Consider the following 20594-nt stretch of genomic DNA (forward strand, 5'->3'; position numbering starts at 1 on the left):
ACTTTAAACAGAATAGTTTTAATTTTGATCTGTGGAATGTGATTTTTACTGTGAATTTTTTGATACTTACTCCTTATCAAGTTAGAGAGTTTACCTTCTATTCCTTAAGAATTTTATAATGGATAAATTTTAACTTTTGTCAAATGATTTTTTTCCTGTTTCTGTTGAGATGGTAAGATGTTGAGGTGTTCTGTGATCAGATGGGAACTCATGGTGTACTCCTAGATCAGATTGGGACATACACTGTGCCCCAAAACTTGGTGGGCCTATAGGTTGGGTTCTGCAGTTTAGAAGGCTCTTGTCTATACTCTGCTGTTTGACAGTCTCTTGCTGGGCTTCTTGGCCAGGTAGGCTGCCAGTTGTACCCCACAACTGGGTGGAGCTGGAGGCTATGCTCAGTGGTTGAGGGGTTGCTTTTTGGGCTTACTGGTTGGGTGGAGCCATAGGCTATGCTTTGTGATTAGGTGAGGTGGCTACCTGGGCATTCAAACTGGGTGGGTTTTCAGGCCGTGCTTAGCAAATGAATGGGTTGTAGGCTATGCTGTGCTGCTCTACAGAGCCAAGGGCTGATCTCCACATAGTCAGTACCAGGGGCTAGGCTTCAAAGCTGTTGAGGGACACTACTTGCACTTCCTCAGTCAGACAGGACCAGTGATCATGCTCTGCAGTTGGGCAGGGCTGCTGGCTTAGCTCTTCACCTGAATGGGCTTGTAGGACAGGTGTCAGAAACCAGGGTCTCTGGTCACCTGTGAGCCTGGAGACTTATGTTCAGCAGTAGAATGGTGCTTCTGGCTCAGGTCTCTGCTTGAACAGACCTACAGAATGGTCTCTGTGGCTGCCTGAGGTACCTGGCCAGCTTTCCTGGTCAGGTTGACGTACACTGGGCTTCACGGTTGGGTGGGCCTACTGACTTGCTTTCCTCCTAAGTAGCCATAGGATGTTCTTCATGGCTGCCCACAGTGCCTGGCATTTTTTGCCAGTCTTCACTGTTGGATGAGATTGGAAGCTGTGCTCAGTGGTTGCATGTGGCCAGGGACTTTCTTCCCTGCTTGGGTCGCCATAGGGTGTGCCAAGTGACTGCCTAGCGTCTCCGGCCAGGCTTCCTGCTCCAGGTAGGGGGAGGGGTGGGTTGAAGGCTATGCTCAGCAGTTGAGTAGGGCTGCTGACTTGCTTCCCTGTATCCGCAGAGCCCTAGAATTTGCTGCTCCTCCAAGACAGCCCTCTAGCTGAGGAACCAACCAGGCAGAACTGCCAACCAAATTCGCAGACCAGCTGGGGTCAAAAGCTCAGCTCGGCAAGTGGCCAGAGTTGCTGGTCAGGATCTCAGCTCAGGCCCAACTGCTAGTAGGAATGCAGTCTGCCAAGATCTGCACACTGACTGCTGTGAGCCCCGTCCTCCTTCTCTATCTTTAGCTGATTCTCCTAATAGTCCCCATGAAGTACTTAAGTGGGCCTCCCAGGAAGCATCTGGAATGCTGGGGAAGCTTCGTGTCCTCTTACACTCTTCTCCTGCAGGAGAAGCTTTAGGCCCAGGGGATCTCGTCAGGGCAGCCCCGCACTGAGCTGGGGGGCGTGGGTTGGGGGTTGGGAGGTCAGAGTGAAACCACTCCTCTTGCTCTTCTCATGCTCTTTCTCTCAGTTGTTATGGTTGGGGGAGATACTTCATACTCAGCCTTTCGTTCCGGGATCTTCAAAAAGGTATCTAGTCTGTGAATAGTTGCTAGTTACTCTTTCCCTGAGGAGTACTGAAGTCAAGAATCACCTATTTTGCCCTCCATCTTTCTCCAGATTCCAGTTTTATTAAACTGTTGTTTCATATGTTTTATCTGGGTTTTCACTTGTTGTTAAGTTGCCAAGTCATGTCTAACTCTTTGCGACCCCATGGACTGCAGCATACCAGGCCTCCCTGTCCTGGGTTTTCACTTGTTCCAGGCTTAATGATAAATCTGACCTCTGTTACTTCATCTTGGCCAGAAGATATTCTATATATCTTTCTGCACAGTGAATGTAATAAAACATTCAATTACCTAAATGTTCAGGTGAAGAGATTGTTCTTACAGATTTACTCTTTTCTGTGTGGGATTTGGAAAGAAAAGCCTTTATTGTGTTCATTTTTTGCATTGACTTCTCTATTACTTTTATTTATCTATAGTTTATCCATAGTTGGATTACATTATTACATATAATAATGTAATATAAATCACTAATTCTTTTCTGTTCTATTAGAATTAGATGGGATTTAATACTTAATGGAACTCTGCTGAAAAGACTTTATGCTGTTTTTTCATGCCTGTTTTCCCCTAACATTATTCCATCAAAGTAGGAAGAAATGAGATAAAAAGGAGAACCTGGACATATCTTTCAACTGACTGAAATTTTGTATCACTAAAATGTATTCTGGAAAAGGACATCCTAATCCTATGGTATATTGCTGCCATAATAAATTACAAGAGGTGATAATTTTATTTTGTTTTCAAATTATTTCCTACAAACCAGCCATCTAATTCAGAAAGCGATTAAGAGCCAAGTTTTAAAAATTATGTACCAGGAAATGCCTCATTTATGAATGTATACGTATTTGTGCTCATAAATTGGGTAATTGTGCACCTAACAACTCTCTTCATTTTACCATTATTCTATTGTTTGTATACAAATGAAGCTTTTTTTTTAAAATTCAAATTCTGTAGCCTGGAACATTCACGATTAGTGGATGACTATCTTTTCTGCTTCTGTTCAGTGTTAATGCATATAATTTCATGTGAAATTATAGAATATTTTATTTACTCCGGTTTAACTGTAGCTTCCCTGGTGGCTCAGATGGTTAAGCGTCTGCCTGCAGTGCAAGAGACCTGGGTTCGATCCCTGGGTTGGGAAGATCCCCTAAAGAAGGAAATGGCAACCCACTCCAGTACTCTTGCCTGGAAAATCCCATGGGTGAAGGAGCCTGGTAGGCTCCAGTCCATGAGGTCGCAAAGAGTCAGACACGACTGAGCAACTTCACTTTCTTTCTTTCTTTATAACTGTAACAAGAGCTTCTTTACTAAGCATTCATTCTGAAGTTAATTTGGCTTTATCTGTTATATAAAAATACTAGAAAAGGTATTAAAGTTTTAAATTACTTTTTTCATCAGGTTGATATATACATTTAAGTTCTGTCAAGTATAGTTTAAAAATTGTTTTCCTGGAATGATTGCGACGGTACAAATAGATATCCCAGGCATTTCAAGGTTACAGCTCATCTCTAAAATGACTGAGGGAGGTGGGAGGGGGGAACGGGATGGGGAATACGTGTAACTATATGGCTGATTCATGTCAATGTATGACAAAACCCACTGAAATGTTGTAAAGTGATTGGCCTCCAACTAATAAAATAATTAAAAAAAAAATAAATAAATAAAATGACTGAGCCCAGATACAGTAGTCCTGATAAGGTTTATTGACAGACACTGTGCTAGCTACTTAGAGACATTTTCTCATTTAAATAGATTATGGAAGAAAAAAATCAGCCCTTTTTTAATCTCCTCAATATTTTTCCCAAAGTATATATGCATATTTGTATATATGTATGTAAATATGTGTGTATGTATTAGTTTCCTATTGCTGCTGTAACACATAACCATAAACTTTTTGGCTTAAAATAGTAGAAATTTATTTTCTTACAGTTTGGGAAGTCAGAAATGCGTTACATAGGGCCAAAACCTAGGTGTCTGTGTGGCCACATTCACTAGAGAAACTCCAGGTGAGAATCTATCCTTGCCTTTACCAGCTCCTAAAGATGCCTTTCTTGCATTTGTTGTTCATGACCCATTCCTCCATCTTCAAAGTAATAGGCAGGACCTTCTCCTCTTTTGTAATAAAATTTCCTTCTACTCCCCTCTTATAGGAACACTTGTGGTTACAATTTATGGCTCACTTGGGTAATCCAAGCCTATTTCCCCTTCTCAGGATCCTTAATCACACATATAGTTTTCTGTCACCTAAGATAGCATTACAGATTCCAGGATTAGGATGTGAATATCTTTTATGGCAAAATTGGAGTATAGAATACTGTCAAAAGTCACATAAAAACAAAATATGTTAGAAGTAAGTACAGTTTGGAAAAAAGTTGTACAGGTTGATAATATAAGCAAGAAATCCTGGAGTTCCTCTGCTATGTTCCAACATTTTATATTGTTGACTGGTAGTTTTCATTCCCAACATAAACAGGACATTAACCGTCAGGTGTTTTTTCTGATATTCTTCATCTTCTATTCTTGTCTTTCCCTTCCTTGTAAAACCAATGCTTAGTAATCTAAGGGTATAAGTTCATGAACTGGAGCACAGGTTTACTTGGCCTGATATTGTGATTAATTTAGACATAATTTGCATTTGATATTTGAACATAGACACATTTTCAATTACATGCTTTTGTACTCCTTTTAAGGCTTTTTGTCACCCTCTCCTTCAACTTTGTTCTCAACACTAGTGAAAGAATTGATCACTTTGGCACTAATGGTGTGTAGTATGATGAGTTTTTAGGTGACAGTTCTAAAGTTTCCTTAATTCTTCAGAGATCATACATCTCTGAGCTAGATTATTTTTTTCTGTGTTCAGTATCTTTCCAGTGTTTATGTCTTAACCTTACCTTTGTAGGGAAAATTTCATTTGGTACTTCTAATATGTGTTATGGTCCAGTGACTTCTAGAGTTATCAATAAATATGTTTTAGCAAAGTAAGCATGTATTTTCTTGCATAACGTATAAGCTAAATGTTTACATTTTCTTCCTTTAACTACAGAATACCAGAAGGCCCCATTGATCAGGGACCAGCTTCAGGAAGGATTCGTGCTTTAGAAGAGCAGCTTGTGAAGGCCAAAGAACAGATTGAAAATTATAAGAAACAAACTAGAAATGGTAGGTAATCATACATTGTTTCTCTTCAATGTACTGATATTAGTACAAATAATTGAAAGTATCCTTTCATCAGAATGTTGGAAATGCTAATACTCTCTATTGCTTGACAACAGGTTTGGGGAAGGATCATGAAATCCTAAGGAGGAGGATTGAAAATGGAGCTAAAGAACTTTGGTTTTTTTTACAAAGTGAGTTGAAGAAACTAAAGAATTTAGAAGGAAATGAACTCCAAAGACATGCCGATGAATTTCTGTCAGATTTGGGACATCATGAAAGGTACTTCCTTTACATTTCATTTGGGACTTAGTAAAGATTATAATCTAAGAATGGGAAATGGAAACCTTTGTTAATTTCCCTGCTGAATGGTAAATGATACCTTCCATGCAGGGAAAGATTGAGGGCAGCAGAAGAAGGGGACGATAGAGTCTGAGATGGTTGGATGGTATCACCAACTCAAAGGACATGAGTTTGGGTAGGCTACAGGAGTTGGTGATGGACAGGGAGGCCTGGTGTGCTGCGGTTCATGGGGTAGCAAAGGTTGGACATGACTGAACAACTGAACTGAATGTTTAGAAACAGTAGAGTGCCTGAGGGCTCAATAGACGATAATCACCGAATGTAGTTTACCACCAAAAAATATTATTTTAAATGAATTTCTAGAAATCTTTATGCCCTGACTAAAATCCAAAGGTAGTGCTTAGTCAGCTAGCAATACATTAAAATATCTTCCTGAATCTCCTTGTTATACAACTGACATGTGAAGTGGAGTGTGCAATTTACATTACAGTACATTCATTGGAACACATACTGAGGCTGGCAGTTATGTTTTGAATTGAAACACTGAAAACTTTAGCAGCTTTTTAAGATTTCTAGAGAAAGGTTAATAAGTTTTTGATAAAAAGGAGCATTCTGTTAATTGCTCTTCCATCTAGTTGCTAAAAAGAAGAACCTAAAATCTGCCTAGTTAAATTTGTTTCTCCTGTTTGCACATTCTGAAAATGTGGAGTTTATCTTCCGTGGCAAAGGACACATTTTGGTCTGGTGTGTTCATGCAGAACAAAATGTATCCAAGAATCTTTATAGATATGTAAAACCTGTCTGTAGGCCTATTATATTTGCAAGTCTATATTCCCAGTGGGATTCTGATGGCAATTACTGTCTCATTAGTGAACAATAAAAGAAAAATTGTTGTATTAGCACAGCCTACCACTGTGAAGAGGAGAAGAATTACCCCACAACCTAGAGATTCATATATATTAACATATCAGCAATATTGTAGTTATTTTGAAATATTGCTTTGCTGTTTTAAATGAAATTACAAATAAAATCTGTCAGTTTATTGGACTTATTTTAGTATTAGTGAATCTATAGCAGTTTCATTTCAGTTCAATCGCTCAGTCACATCCGAATGTTTGCAACCCCGTGAATTGCAGCACACCAGGCCTCCCTGTCCATCACCAACTCCCGGAGTTTACTCAAACTCACGTCCATCGAGTCAGTGATGCCATCCAACCATCTCATCCTCTGTTGTCCCCTTCTCCTCCTACTCCCAATCCCTCCCAGCATCAGGGTCTTCTCCAACGAGTCACCTCTTCGCATGAGGTGGCCTGTTACTCCAGGAGCATTGGAGTTTCAGCTTCAGCATCAGTCCTTCCAATGAACACCCAGGACTGATCTCCTTTAGGATGGACTGGTTGGATCTTCTTGCAGTCCACGGAACTCTGAAGAGTCTTCTCCAATACCACAGTTCAAAAGCATCAATTCTTCGGTGCTCAGCCTTCTTCACAGTCCAACTCTCACATCCGTACATACTCTTTAGCAGTTTAAGAGCATAAATTTCAAGGGGCATTGATTTACTAGGTCACAGATTCAGCAGTCCCTGTGAAATTTTTGCCTAACTTGCAGTCAGGTCATACTTAGCCCTTAAACCAAATATGGACTGATTCTGTCCTTAGTGCGTCTCCACCCTAAGCTGATTCTGGGCACCAAGGTTCTGTTAATTGGAGCTTTGTGCTTGTGTGCTTTGCTTATTGCAGTTTTTTAGGAAAATGCAGATCTGAAGAGGATTTGAGTTGGGCACACTATATGGTATTTTAAAGGATAAATTTTGACTCTTCTGATAGAATATTTAATTTTAAAGTTTGAGTGATTTAATTACTTGAAAATTTAATTTTTTCAGTTCAGTTCAGTAGCTCAGTTGTGTCCAACTCTTGTAACCCCATGGACTGCAGCACGCCAGGCTTTCCTGTCCATCACCAACTCTCAGAGCTTGCTCAAACTCATGTCCATCGAGTTGGTGATACCTTTTTATTTTTTGGCCTTTTCCAAATTAAAATAATTATTTAAAAATTATTTTGTGCTTAGGTTCTGTGGCTGTATGTAGGAATTGAAAAAATATGTGGAAATAAAAAAATGTTGGGCCCTGAAAAGTTGATGTAAATCAATGTTAATTTTTTTGTGAGTTGAGTTCAATCTTAAATACATTTTGTTTCTTGACACTACCTTTAAGTAAATGTTAAGTAATAATATTTTGCTGAAAACAAAAAAGGCAGGAGACCCAAAATACCCAGTTTCTTTTGCTCTCTTAAGCAGAACTTATAATGAACTTAGGATACAACTTCACAGGGTAGTAATTTAACTTGAGGCAGCCGGATTAGAATACTGTTTATAAATACTGAACAAAGGACAACCAAAAATTAGAGAAATAACCTTTAAAGTTATTTACAAATGTAAATGTACAATAGAGAGGATTTGTATGTATGTCGCATATGCCATCTTACTGTTAATTTTCAAGATCTTTAAGTATAAGAATTAAAACAGACCTTTGTCTCTACACAAAATCCCTGTTTTCTTTTTATGCTGGCCCAAATTATAGTCTATAGTCTCTGGACTGAACGTCTATGTTCTCTGAAAAATTAGTTAGAGGTTGAGTCTATCAGTTTTCTTGTTCAGATTTCCCTTTGAATCACTCATCATTTTTTTGTTCAGAAAGACATCAGTTATAGCAAAATTACTTATGGGCTTTTGTTTTTTCAGAATGGCTTTCTTTATGTGTTAAAATTCTGTTCCCATAGAAACTCTGATCTCTTTTTTTTTTACTTTCTAAATAAACTTTATTGTGTCATAATTTATTTACAGTGAAATGTACATAATGTAGTCTGTAGTTCTGTGGGTTTTGACAAATGCTCCTAGTTTTGTAACCACCACTGCAATCAAGGTACGGAATTGCTACTGCCCTAGGAGAATTCCTTCTGCTCCTTTATAGTCAGCACCTTCCCACCCCCAACTCCAGTCCCTTATAGTCACCAAATCTGTACCCTGTCCCTATAATTTTCCCTTTTCCAGAATTTTATGTAAATGGGATCATACTATGTAGATTTTTGAGTCTGGTTTCTTTCACTTGGTATAATACATGTGGGATTCACACATGCTGTTTTGTGTACTGGTAGTTCATTCCTTTTTATGGTTAAGTAATAAGCATAGTATGGATGTACCACAGTTGGTTTATCCATTCAGCAGTTGAAGGACACTTGAGTTTTCTATTTTTTGGTGATTATGTATATACGAAACTACTGTAGACATTAATACATATGTTTTTGTGGAAACATGTTTTTATTTCTTTTGGATTAATACACAGGAATGGGTTTGATGGGTCATATATGGAGTATATCATGGCATCTGGTCCCATCACTTCATGGCAAATAGATGGGGAAACAGTGGAAACAGTGGCTGACTTTTATTTTTCTGGGCTCCAAAATCACTGCAGATGGTGATTGCAGCCATGAAATTAAAAGACGCTTACTCCTTGGAAGGAAAGTTATGACCAACCTACACAGCATATTAAAAAGCAGAGACATTACTTTGTCCACAAAGGTCCGTCTAGTCAAGGCTATGGTTTTTCCAGTGGTCATGTATGGATGTGAGAGTTGGACTATAAAGAAAGCTGAGCACCGAAGAATTGATGCTTTTGAACTGTGGTGTTGGAGAAGACTCTTGAGAGTCCCGTAGACTGCAAGGAGATCCAACCAGTCCATCCTAAAGGAGATCAATCCTAGGTGTTCATTGTTACTGATTTTGAAGCTGAAAATCCAATACTTTGGCCACCTGATGTGAAGAGCTGACTCATTTGAAAAGACCCTGATGCTAGGAAAGATTGAGGGCAGGAGGAGAAGGGGACGACAGAGGATGAGATGGCTGGATGGCATCACTGACTCGATGGACATGGGTTTGGGTGGACTCTGGGAGTTGGTGATGGACAGGGAGGCCTGGCATGCTGTGGTTTATGGGGTCGCAAAGAGTCAGACGCGACTGAACTGAACTGAACTGATATGGAGTGTATGTTTAATTATGTAAGACATCACCAAGCTTTGTATTCTCACCAGCAATGTGTAAGATTTCCAGTTGTTCCATATCTTGTTGCCCTTGATTTTGTCAGTTTTTATTTTTTCTCCCCTCCATTCTAATAGTGTAGTGGTATATCATCATGGTTTTAATTTGCAATTCCTTACTAATGTTGAGCATCTTTTAATGTGCTTAATTGCCATCCATATATCACCTTTGGTATAGTGTCTTTTCTAAATCACATGCTTGATTTTGGGGAATTGTCTTTTTATTGAGTTATAAGTATTCTGCATTTTATTCTGTATACAAGTCTTACTGGTGCATTTTAGAGAGCTCTTTCTGAGAGCCATGTGAAGGAAAATCTGTTGTCAAGAAATTAGAAAGATTTTACAGAAGTCCAAGTAAGTGATAATGAGCTTCTGGACATGGGTAGTTGGCAGTAGGAATAGAAAGGGATAAATGTGAGGAAAACAGAAGTCTCAGATCTTGGTGACTGATCCAGTGTAGGGAGATGGGGGACTCAGAAGTAATTGAGGACTTTGTATTTTGCTGGAAGGATAGCTTTTATAAATGGAGATCATTGTTTCTTATTTAGTAATTTGATTTTTTTCCCTGACAAAGTGTAGTCTCCTGATGCCTGGAACTCTAAATTCAATACCTTCTCTACCCTGCAGTGCTAAGCAATCATTACTTAGTTTGCGTTCAATAAGTTATGTCTTTTTTATTTAGTATACGCATTCTTTGATTATTTCACACTCGACTTTGCACCCTGTGCAAAAACAAAATCCTATTCCATTGAAACATTTATTAATTTTGTGCAACTAAAGAAAATTATATAACTGAGGTCAAAATATTCTCTTGTAATTGAGAATTGCAAAAGGTATGAAGGGTAAGTTACAGGAGAAAAGTCATTTACCTCTAAGTATAAAGTCCCAGTTGATTTTAACAGTGGATGCTGCAAAACAGTATCTGTTAGAAATCACGGAGTATATAGGGGAGGAATTGGAGGTGGGCATCTAACGTGTTATCAGAGTCATGCTGAAAGGAAGCCTGTGGGACCAGAAGAAAACCTGACATTCTGTATTTTTGTACTCCGTGCCCTTGACTCCATGTTTGATTTACTTTAGAGGATTTAAGTGATCCCTGTATCTAAAAGTAGTCATGAGACTGCAGTTATCCATCAATCACTAAAAAGACAGTGTTTCCAATTTGCAGTGTAATTCTGATTCTAAGCAATGAAGTATGAACTTTCTTTGAATGTGAATGATAAAAAATAATGTTGCTTACCAAATATATCTGATCATTTGTTTATATTTCATCGACCCTGTGCTCAGTAATTTTTTAAATACATCTAAAAATATGTGGAAATTGAGGGGGGGAAAAAACCCGCTTTGGCTTATCATAAACTTAGGGTTGTTAGAGTCAGAGAACTAGTTTAGATTTTATGTTTTATCCCATAATGCTACTCTTCCTTCAAAGAAGAGGAGAAAAAAGTAAAATGAATATGGAACATTATTTTCTTTTGATGACTGTGAGCTCTTGGTTCCAATCTATTTATTTTACAGATGAAACTGGAAATTCAGTTTAATATTGAAAAGGAAAAAATATGTATCCTTTGTTGTTTTTACACATTTTTTCATACTCAGTTTTTATTGTCTCTTAGGTCTTATAGTTTAATATGATAAGTGAAATTGCACATCTTTCATTTTAATTCTTCAAAGAGTAATATACCATATTGAAAGTATATAAATCAGAAGTCCTTTTGTATATGTTTATTAGTGTATATTAGATTTCTTTTTATTTGTGTGAACAATATGAATGGGTTATAGCAATGTTATTATGGAAAGTATATTTTAAATAAGTCCATTCTAAGAGCAGAACTCCTTATTCAGTGAATAAATTTCCTAGAACCCTAATATAAAACACTAAATGTTGAGTATATCACAAATATTGCTAATGTCTTCAACTGTCATACTAAGTAGAAAAATTTTAATTTCTAAACATTTTTAACTCGTAAAGTCATGGTCATAGATATTATGAAGATATTTGAAATTCAGTACTTATCATCTGATAAATAGTGGCATATCTCATAACAGTCTCTTCTCAACGTATAGGTAAATTAGAAAGTCAATGGGGGAAGTCAAAAGTGCTCAGTGCCAATTCTTAAGAATTTTTGTGTGTCGCCATTACCCTAAGTCTTTTTCAAGTTTCAGCAAGGCATCAAGAGCACCTAGAAGGTGTCTTAAAATACGGATTACTGTATCCCATCCTCAGAGTTTCTGATTCAGTAAGCCTGGAGTGGGGCCCGAGAAATTTGCATTTCTAACATCTTCCTAAGTGATACTGTTGGTCTTCGAGAACAAAGGCTTTACAGAATCCCTGGTTCTCTTTATTGGTTCACCACTGATAGAGGCTGTGTTAAGTTTCTTAGAAAAAATCATGTCTTTATATGTTGGTGCGCCTTATCAGTAAACTGTGGGGAAAAAAACTTTTCTTTTGCTCCCCACTTGATGCTGTTTCTTTTAGTGAGGGGACCACATTTCTTTTCTAGAATGTGACTCTCATTGTTCATTACTCAAAATACCTACCATTAGTGCAGCCTGGATTCCAAATGTCATGTGGGTTTTAGCTCTCCTGAGATTTTTAGCAAAATGCTGTTGACCTGATTAGCCTGTTACTTGGGAGCTAGTTAATTAATAATATTCTTTGACTTTTAGGAGTTTTTATTTTTTAAGAATTTAGAGGGGCTGATGGTATAATAAATAAATACAGAGTAGAATAGTATTATTACCTGGTATATTGATCTCAAGCATTAATATCATTTGATCTTTCAGTTGATGATCATTCTAATGATTCTATGTGACCATGCTTCATAGTAATAACATTGTATTTACTTGATGCTTCTGATATCATTGATCATGAATTGACCCTGGCCTCTTTGAAATAGCAAAAGGGAAATCAGCAGTTTAGAATGATTATTTTTGTCATTATGACTTGATTACTTATGTAATAGTTTTATGTTCAGTGCTTAGATTTATGATTTTTAGATTTGGCCATTAGTTTCTGAGGATACCATGAAAAGTTTTATCTTGGCACACTTTTTGCTTGTTCAGAAATACATTTCACTTAATCGTTGTTGCTTTGGCTCTTTTTGCCATCTTTATGGTGCCAGACACCAGTTTATGAAATAGTTAACTGGAGTTGCTTCTTTTTTATTTTAAATCATACCAATTATTAAAGGACAGGAGGGCTCACAGAACTGATGAGCTATTTCTCAGTTAAGTTGACTGAAACTACTGAGAAGCAGCCTAGTAAAGTAGCAGTCTCATTGCTCCTGCATGGTTTGCATCATCTCATTACCAGTGATTTGTAAAGCAGCTTTGCTAAGACTGAGAACAGCTATGTTTCCCAAATGATGAATGATACTTATGACTAATTAAGCTGATTAGCTTTTTGCTACTGTGTGTAGGGGAATATGTAACAAAAATAACTTCAAATCAGGCAAGGGGTGTGGTATCTGACTGGTTATAGAGGAATATTGGTAAGTTAATATCTCACAGGTTTATTTGATCAGAATTGCTAGTCATAACCATTGTGGTCCAATAGCTTATTTTTTTTCCCTCTCTTTATAAAGTAGACTCTCCTCAACTGTCTTTGAAAGGTCCAAGAACTGAAATCTTCATTCTTGAATAGTTAAGTTTTGTGAACCTCCAACTCTATCATTCTTTGTGTTTTATTTTATTATATACATAATCTTAATTTTCTTCACATGTGTTTTGATTCTTACATGAAGCTGGAATGTAGATATTTCTCCAGTTTTTAGTATCTTTGGGCAAATGTTTTTGTATAATTGTTTTCCTACTAAGGAATTTAAGTGATACTAGAACATTCCTCTTAATATCCTTGGGCAAAGGGAGACATTGTCATATAAAGTTACTCTTATTCAGCTTGTTACTGAATTTCTATCAGCTGGATTGTGATTCTCCATCTTCTGTAAGGAAACATTCTCTCCTGAAATAAAATTTGCATTGAAAGAAGAATCTGGTGGAAAAGCGTGTCTCATCTAGTGGCCCTAACTCTTGTTTTGCCTGACCCACCCTTACATTTCCTTGGGTGTGGTTTCCAAGCTCAAAATTTTTTTTTACATTAAAAATACTTAATTTACTAAGGATTTCCTATATGCCAGTCACTGTGATAAAGGCTCTCTGTTCATTTTCTTGTTTTATCAACATAACAAGAGACACAAGAAACACAGGTTTGATCCCTGGGTCAGGAAGATACCCTGGAGAAGGAAACAGCAACCCACTCCAGTATTCTTGCCTGGAAAATTCCATGGACAAGGAGCCTGGCGGACTATAGTCTAAGGGGTTGCTAAGAGTCAGACATGACTGAGCACGCATGAGCAATACTATGTGGCAAGCCTCCTTATTTTACAAAAAAGCTATACTTAGGCCTAGAGAATTTAGATAGCTTATGCAATTAAGTAGCAGAGCTGTTCTATCTAAATTTCTTTCTCTTAATTGCTAAATACTTCTCTGAGCTTTATTTTTCTCTTCCACACATGGAGATATAATTCCTGCACTAGTAGCATTGTGATGATTAAATGTGGGAAAATATATAAAACGCTTTCCACAATTACTAACACATTGTAGGATCTGGTAGACTGTAGTCAGACCTGCCCAAGGAAAGTCCCATAGGGGATAGATATAGAAAATTCCTAGATCTTGCAAGGAAGGCACTGTTAAGGGGAGATTGTCACAGTGCTCAACAGGAAGAATTTCAAGGTCTGAAACCTAAACATAAGCCTAGTGGACCTCACTCACCAAATAGCATAATTATTGCCCTATGTGGTGGTATGAGCTGTTTTTATTGCTGCCCTTCTGGACTCCTGTATGCCTGTGTGGGATGTCAGAATGGTGGTATTCTAAAATTCCTCCTGAGACAACATGGGAGGTAGTGGGAGCACTGTTTGCCTGTCTGTCTTCTGCTCACAGTTTTATCCTTTGCACTGTTTGCTTCTGTCCCAGGAGCAAACCAAAGTATTACACCTGATGCATATTGACCTGTGGATTAGGTTTCATGGTATACCTTCCCTTAGTCACATTTGCTTTAATAAATGCCAGTTCCTTCACCTTGGGTTTGAATTACATCTTCTGTGCCAGCTGTTGGGGGGAGTTTCCCTCTTCAGCATTTTGAATCAGGTATAAACAATACTCTGCTTGTGGTTCTTCATTGGCATAATTGAGAGAGACTTGAACATTTAAAAACAGTTTTGTGAATATTAATATGTATAAAAATAGGAAAATTAACAGCAAGCATAAAGAATATAAATGCAGGCCAGCTTTGGAAGAAGGGTTTGATATTTGTCAGCTATGAGTCACAGATGTTTGTCTGGTGTATCACTTATCTTCAGACATGTGTATTCTACCCTCAAATGACCAGTGCTGTTCTGCTGGTTCTTTGCCTGGATTTGTATTAATATTTCCCAGGCTTTAATACCTCAGGACTTTAGATTCACCATCCACCTCCTAGATTTTTGGTAATCTTCATGGTCAAAACCAAGTCAGCCAGATTATCAGCTTTTGGACACTTCTAGGAGATTTGATTTTAGGATGAAGTCACTGAAAATCCAGAGTTTCTGTGGAATGGTTTTTCAGGCACTATGTTTTCTTGTAATGGGCTGGGAAACTGAATCTTTCTGTTTGAATATCCTCATGTCTTTGGGTAACAGGTTGACCCTTTTAAAAATGTGGAGGTTTGGGACTCCAATCCATTGCACATCAAAAATTCACATTTTGACTTCCCCAAAATGTCACTAATATATAACCTTCTGTTGACCAGAAGCCTTACTGATAACGTAAACAGTTGATTAAGCCGTGCTTTGTATATTGTGTATCAATATTATGTACTGTAGTCTTACAATTAAGTAACCTAGATTTCTGTTTTTGTTCTAGTACCATACTGTCCTGATGACTGTGGCTTTGTAGTAGAGTCTGAAGTCAGGCAGGTTGATTCCTCCAGTTTAATTCTTCTCTCTCAAAATTACTTTGGCTATTCAAGGTTTTTTGTATTTCCATGCAAATTGTGAAATTATTTGTTCTAGTTCTGTGAAAAATATCGTTGGTAGCTTGATAGGGATTGCATTGATTCTATAGGTTGCTTTTGGGTAGTATAGCCGTTTTGACAATATTGATTCTTCCAATCCATGAACACGGTATATTTCTCCATCTGTTTGTGTCCTCTTTGATTTCTTTCATCAGTGTTTTATAGTTTTCTATGTATACGTCTTTTGTTTCTTTAGGTAGATATACTCCTAAGTATTTTATTCTTTTTGTTGCAATGGTGAATGGTATTGTTTCCTTAATTTCTCTGTTTTCTCATTGTTAGTGTATAGGAATGCAAGGGATTTCTGTGTGTTAATTTTATATCCTGCAACTTTACTATATTCATTGATTAGCTCTAATAATTTTCTGGTAGAGTCTTTAGGGTTTTCTATGTAGAGGATCATATCATCTGCAAACAGTGAGAGTAAACTAGAGAAAAGGAAATATTATTAAGGAAATCATAAAGAAAATACATTTACAGTACTGTACTATATTGATACCAGAAATTTATGTCCTTTGTTTACAAGGTGAATTGTCTCTCAGTAGCTACATCTATACTGTTTTATAAGATACAAAACATTACAGGTATTATACATATTAGAGTAGAAAGCAAAACTGAAAAGATTGCATAAAAATTCATTTATTTACAGCTATAACAATACATATATTATACCTGTATCAACAATGATTGCTTTAAAGGAGGAATATAATCAATATAATTGCTTTGTGGTAGCCTAGACTATAATAAATGAATTGTTATAAAATTTTTATAGCAGTTTTACGGTCATATACATAACACAGTATTAGAAATATTACATTTTTTAAAAAACCTATGATAATAGGCTAATATGCAGTTTCTCTAATTATGAAGAAGGAATACTCTATAATAATATAATTCTTTGAAAGCAAAGTTATAAAACAGTAAGAAAACTAGCACATTATTAATTTTATATTAAATATCATTCACTTTATTCCTATGGATGAGTACCAGCATATATTTTACACATTTATGATACATCTTTTTCTCAAGAATTCTTTTGCTATTTCCATAGTATGTGGTTCATCTGTGAGTTTTTTCAAATCATCTCAAGTCTGAAAAATTTTTTCCAATATTTGTTTTTAAAAACCTGCATATAACTGGACCACTTGCACAGTTCAAATTGTGTTATTCAAGGGCCAACTGTAGGTTGAATTTAGAGTCATTTCCTGTACTTGTCTTCTTTATGTAATCTGCGTGGGGAGGCCAGGAAAAAACTATTTACAAAGCAAGCTCAATTTAGTTGACTATAAGGGTAGAGTGACTTATTTTGTGATTCTGACTGAATTATCATATAAAGTTAGTGTCCCTTTTTTTTTTTTTTTTTTTTGGTCTTTGGTCTTCTAGTTTTGAGACTGGTTATTCCACTTTCTTGACAGAGATTGAGATGAATATGAATAATTGATTGCTAAGACTTAGTACTGATGTAGCTTGATAAAAACATTCACCTTTATGTTTTCTAATTTATTAAAAAATACAGAGATCAGCTTTCATTCCCAGTGGTGAAGTAATGATTTGATTACTATGACATGAAAGCATAAACCTTGCCAATGTTTATATTTCAAAGAATTTTCCCCTCTAAATTATACCTGATGTAGTTTTTACCTGCTTGAGACTGTATAGTGATTGTTGTGAAATGTATTGCTATTTGTCTGTGTGTATGTTTATCTTTAATGTAACGCCATGGAGCATATTGAATTTCCTTTATTCCTTTGACATTTGCTGATAGACTGATTATTTATCCCACTGTATTACCTCTCCAGAACCAACATTGTTTTTTAAAGTTGAGATTTGCAATAAAAATTGTGATTACTCCTCTTTAATGGGTAGGAAAAAGCAAATGACTGTGTTTGGATATGATGAAACCTATGAAATGTGAAAAATAATATGAGAGTAATGGAAAAGAGGCATTATAAAACTGAGAAAATAATTTAAATAAAATTCAACAGCCCTATAACACCATTATAGTTAAAGACATCTCCTGTTTGCATGATCAAGTCACACAATTTCATACGAGTGGTGACTTTTCCCCTAGCAACTATAAAATGATATTGTAGGCTACGTGATAGTCCATAGGGGCCTGAGTTTTGTAATCTGAAAAAAACCTGAACCTCTGTTCAGTGTATAAGACTGTAAGTTAATTTCTTAGGGAGGCATTAAGTTGTAGATAGGTTTTTTCCAACTAAAATTGCTCTTTCAATGAAAAGAAGTGTTTTGAATCTTAGATTGCAATAATAAGTATAAAAATAGATAAAGCATCACGTATTAGATTCTTGCCCTATTTTAAAAGGGTAAACATGGAAATAGTCAAACTGTGAAGTGTCCTGTGCATGAATAATGTTGACACATTGAACAATGCCTGAAATAGTTAACAGAAGACCCTGTTATTCCAAAGCATTATATAAAACTATTCAACTCTTAGTTGGTTGAATATTCTAAACTGTAGCTATGATTTTGAATTTTTATTTGTATATTATTAATAGTTTTGCTTTACTCAAAGGGTCTATTACCAGATATTCTCTGTGTATTATATGTAGTTCTGATGGTTTTCTATGACAGTAAATAAAACTTTAATTTTTCCAGTGGGCTACCGTTTCTTTGTTCCTAAATGGTTTATCATTTAGTTAAGAACCAGGAATAAAAGAGAACTGAGGCTGTCGTATACTCCTACAGAAGTCACAGTTGTTAAGGGCTGGTTTCATTATCTGTTAAATGAGTCCTTACTTATCAGTCCCTTTCTTAAGGGTGTTATAAAGCACTGACTATTAGGTCATTTTTCTGACTGGCCATTAGTCCCACATATACTGTCATCCTCATACCCAATGGATCCTTCCTCTTAGAATCATTAGTAGGTCCTCCTCAGACACAAGGTAAAAGCTCTGAAGCAACTCTCTGAGTCATTCTTGCATAAATAGCAGTGTCTTAGTGTATTTGGGTTACTGTGACAAAAATACCACAGATGCATGGCTTATGAACAGCAGAGATTTATTTCTCACAATTACGGAGGCTAAGAAGTCCAAGATCAAGATACTGGCTAATTTGGTGTCTGATGAATGACCTCTTTCTGCTTCATAGAGGTTGCCTTCTCACCATGCCATCAATGTGGCAGAGAGGCTAGAGAGTTCTGTTGGGTCTGTTTTATAAGAGCACTCATCTCATTTACAAGGGCTCCACTCTCGTGACCTAAGCACTTCCCACAGGTCCGACTCTTGAATACCATCACACTGGACATTGTTTCAGTGTATGCATTTAAGGGGACCACAGATGTTCAGTCTGCATTAAGCAGCCACCACATATATTACTACTTTGTTTATATTATCATTAAGCCTTTAAAAAACTATGGCAGGTATTAAAAAACTATATGGCAGGTATTATAATACTTATTTTAAAATGAAGTAACTATATCTCAAAGATGTCAAAAAAAAAAAAAAGGCTAGTAAGAGATAGACCCCAAACTGAGAGACCTATCTGGCTCTCAAAGCTTTTTCTCCTCTGATTTGGAATCTTTCTGATTTGCATATTTACAGGGAATGGTGTCCACATTTTTGTACCCTGGACCCCTTGCTTTGATATTTGTTGTATGTGTAACATACAAAATACGTGTTAATATTGTTTATGTACTCAGTAAGGCTTCTGGTCAACAGTAGTGCTATTAGTAGTTAACCTTTGGGAGAATCAAAAAGTTATATGCATTTTCAGCTGTGTGTGGGGTGGGTACCCCTAATCTCTGAGTTTCTCAAGGACCATACTTTTCTGATAAATAGTAATAAATGTCTAATTTTATAATTTTCAGAAACAAATAGTACATACTTAATAAGCATTCTCTCAACGGAAGAGTTAATACAAAATGTGGTGAAGAAGTAAAACTGGAGTTATAACTAGTTAAGGATTATTCCCAGAAGTTCTCTAGCACAAAATTGGATTTGTGAAAGAATAAAAATTATCAATATTATCTCATCTAAAGTTCTTGAAGAATTTTTTGCTACTTTTTCATTTAATTATCTATTCAAAAATGTCTACTGGACATTTTCTATGTGATCAGCACTGTTCTATAGGCTGATTTATGGTGGTTGGCAGGTTTAAAAAGTACTCTGCTTCCATGGAGCTTAAGTTCTAGAAGTTGGACGAAGATAATAAAATAAAGAAGTAAATGATATATATCAAAAGATGATAATTGCTTGGAGAAAAATAAAGCAGGGAAGGAAAAGAAGGAGAATCAAGGGATGTGATGGTAACTGGGTGTTGAATTTTTAAGTGAGAGTCTGGAAAGACTTTTAAAACAGAAAGTGAGCACAGATTTAAAGGACATTTGGGTGAGCCTTGTGTATGAATATCTGGGAAAGCAACATTCCAGGAGCGAGAAGAGCAAATGCAAGACCCTGAAGTAGGAACAAGGCTGACATGTTCTGGGGTTAATAACAAGATTATGTGGCTGAAATAGAGTCCACAATGAGGACAGTAGTAGGAATGAGATCAAAGAGGTAAAGGAGGCCATATTGTCTGGGGCCTTGTAGTTCAAAGTAATAACTTTGAGTTTGACTGAGTGAGATGAAGAGCCAGTTCATAAGAGCAAAAGTATAACATCATTTGACTGGCATTTTGACAGGATCTGGCTGCTATGTTGAGAACAGACTGTAGAGATTGGCAAAGGTGGAAGCAGAGAGACCTGTTCAGAGGTTACTGTAACAATTCAGGTGAGAGAAGATGGTGACTCAGTTGATAGCAGTGCCAATGGTAATGCTTGGTCAGAACCTGTTTCAGTATTTGCTGATAGGTTGTTGAGAGTTGTTAGAGAAAGAGGAGACTTGCTTTTTACTTTTCTTTATTGGTAAAGGTAGGTCATAGCTTGTATTTAATGTAATGTAAATAAAACCATCTGCACCAGCCATCAAGTTTCTCTTACCTAGTATACTGAGCATTTTAGTTTACTTTGCAGGAAATTCAGCATGTTTTAATTGACACTACCAATTCTATGCAGAATGGCAAAGTATCTTAACAATAATTTTATTAATTTAGACCAAGAATTGTCAAATTATGGGCCAAGGGCCAAATCTGGCTCATAGCCTGGTTTTGTGAATAAAGTTTTATTGGAACATACACCCATTTTTTTTTTTCCCTGTGTATTGTCCATGGCAGCTTTCCTGCTTCAAAAGCAGCAGAAGCCCAGGAAGCCTAAAATATTTACTATCTGGCCCTTTATAGAAAAATGTTTGCTGACCT

At 36.6% G+C, this 20594-nt stretch overlaps 1 protein-coding gene across 8 annotated transcripts in view; it reads left to right on the forward strand.

Moving 5' to 3' along the window:
• Positions 1 to 20594, forward strand: part of FUT8 (fucosyltransferase 8) — a 495007-nt gene that overhangs the window by 382231 nt on the left and 92182 nt on the right. For all 8 annotated transcript variants that reach the window (XM_065941788.1, XM_065941787.1, XM_065941792.1 and 5 more), the window contains 2 exons: positions 4777 to 4892; positions 5006 to 5168. In XM_065941788.1, the coding sequence (XP_065797860.1) occupies positions 4777 to 4892; positions 5006 to 5168 (279 nt within the window). The remainder of the gene's footprint in view (positions 1 to 4776; positions 4893 to 5005; positions 5169 to 20594) is intronic.

Source organism: Muntiacus reevesi, chromosome 7 (assembly GCF_963930625.1).
Source record: "Muntiacus reevesi chromosome 7, mMunRee1.1, whole genome shotgun sequence".
Classification (NCBI taxonomy): domain Eukaryota; kingdom Metazoa; phylum Chordata; class Mammalia; order Artiodactyla; family Cervidae; genus Muntiacus; species Muntiacus reevesi.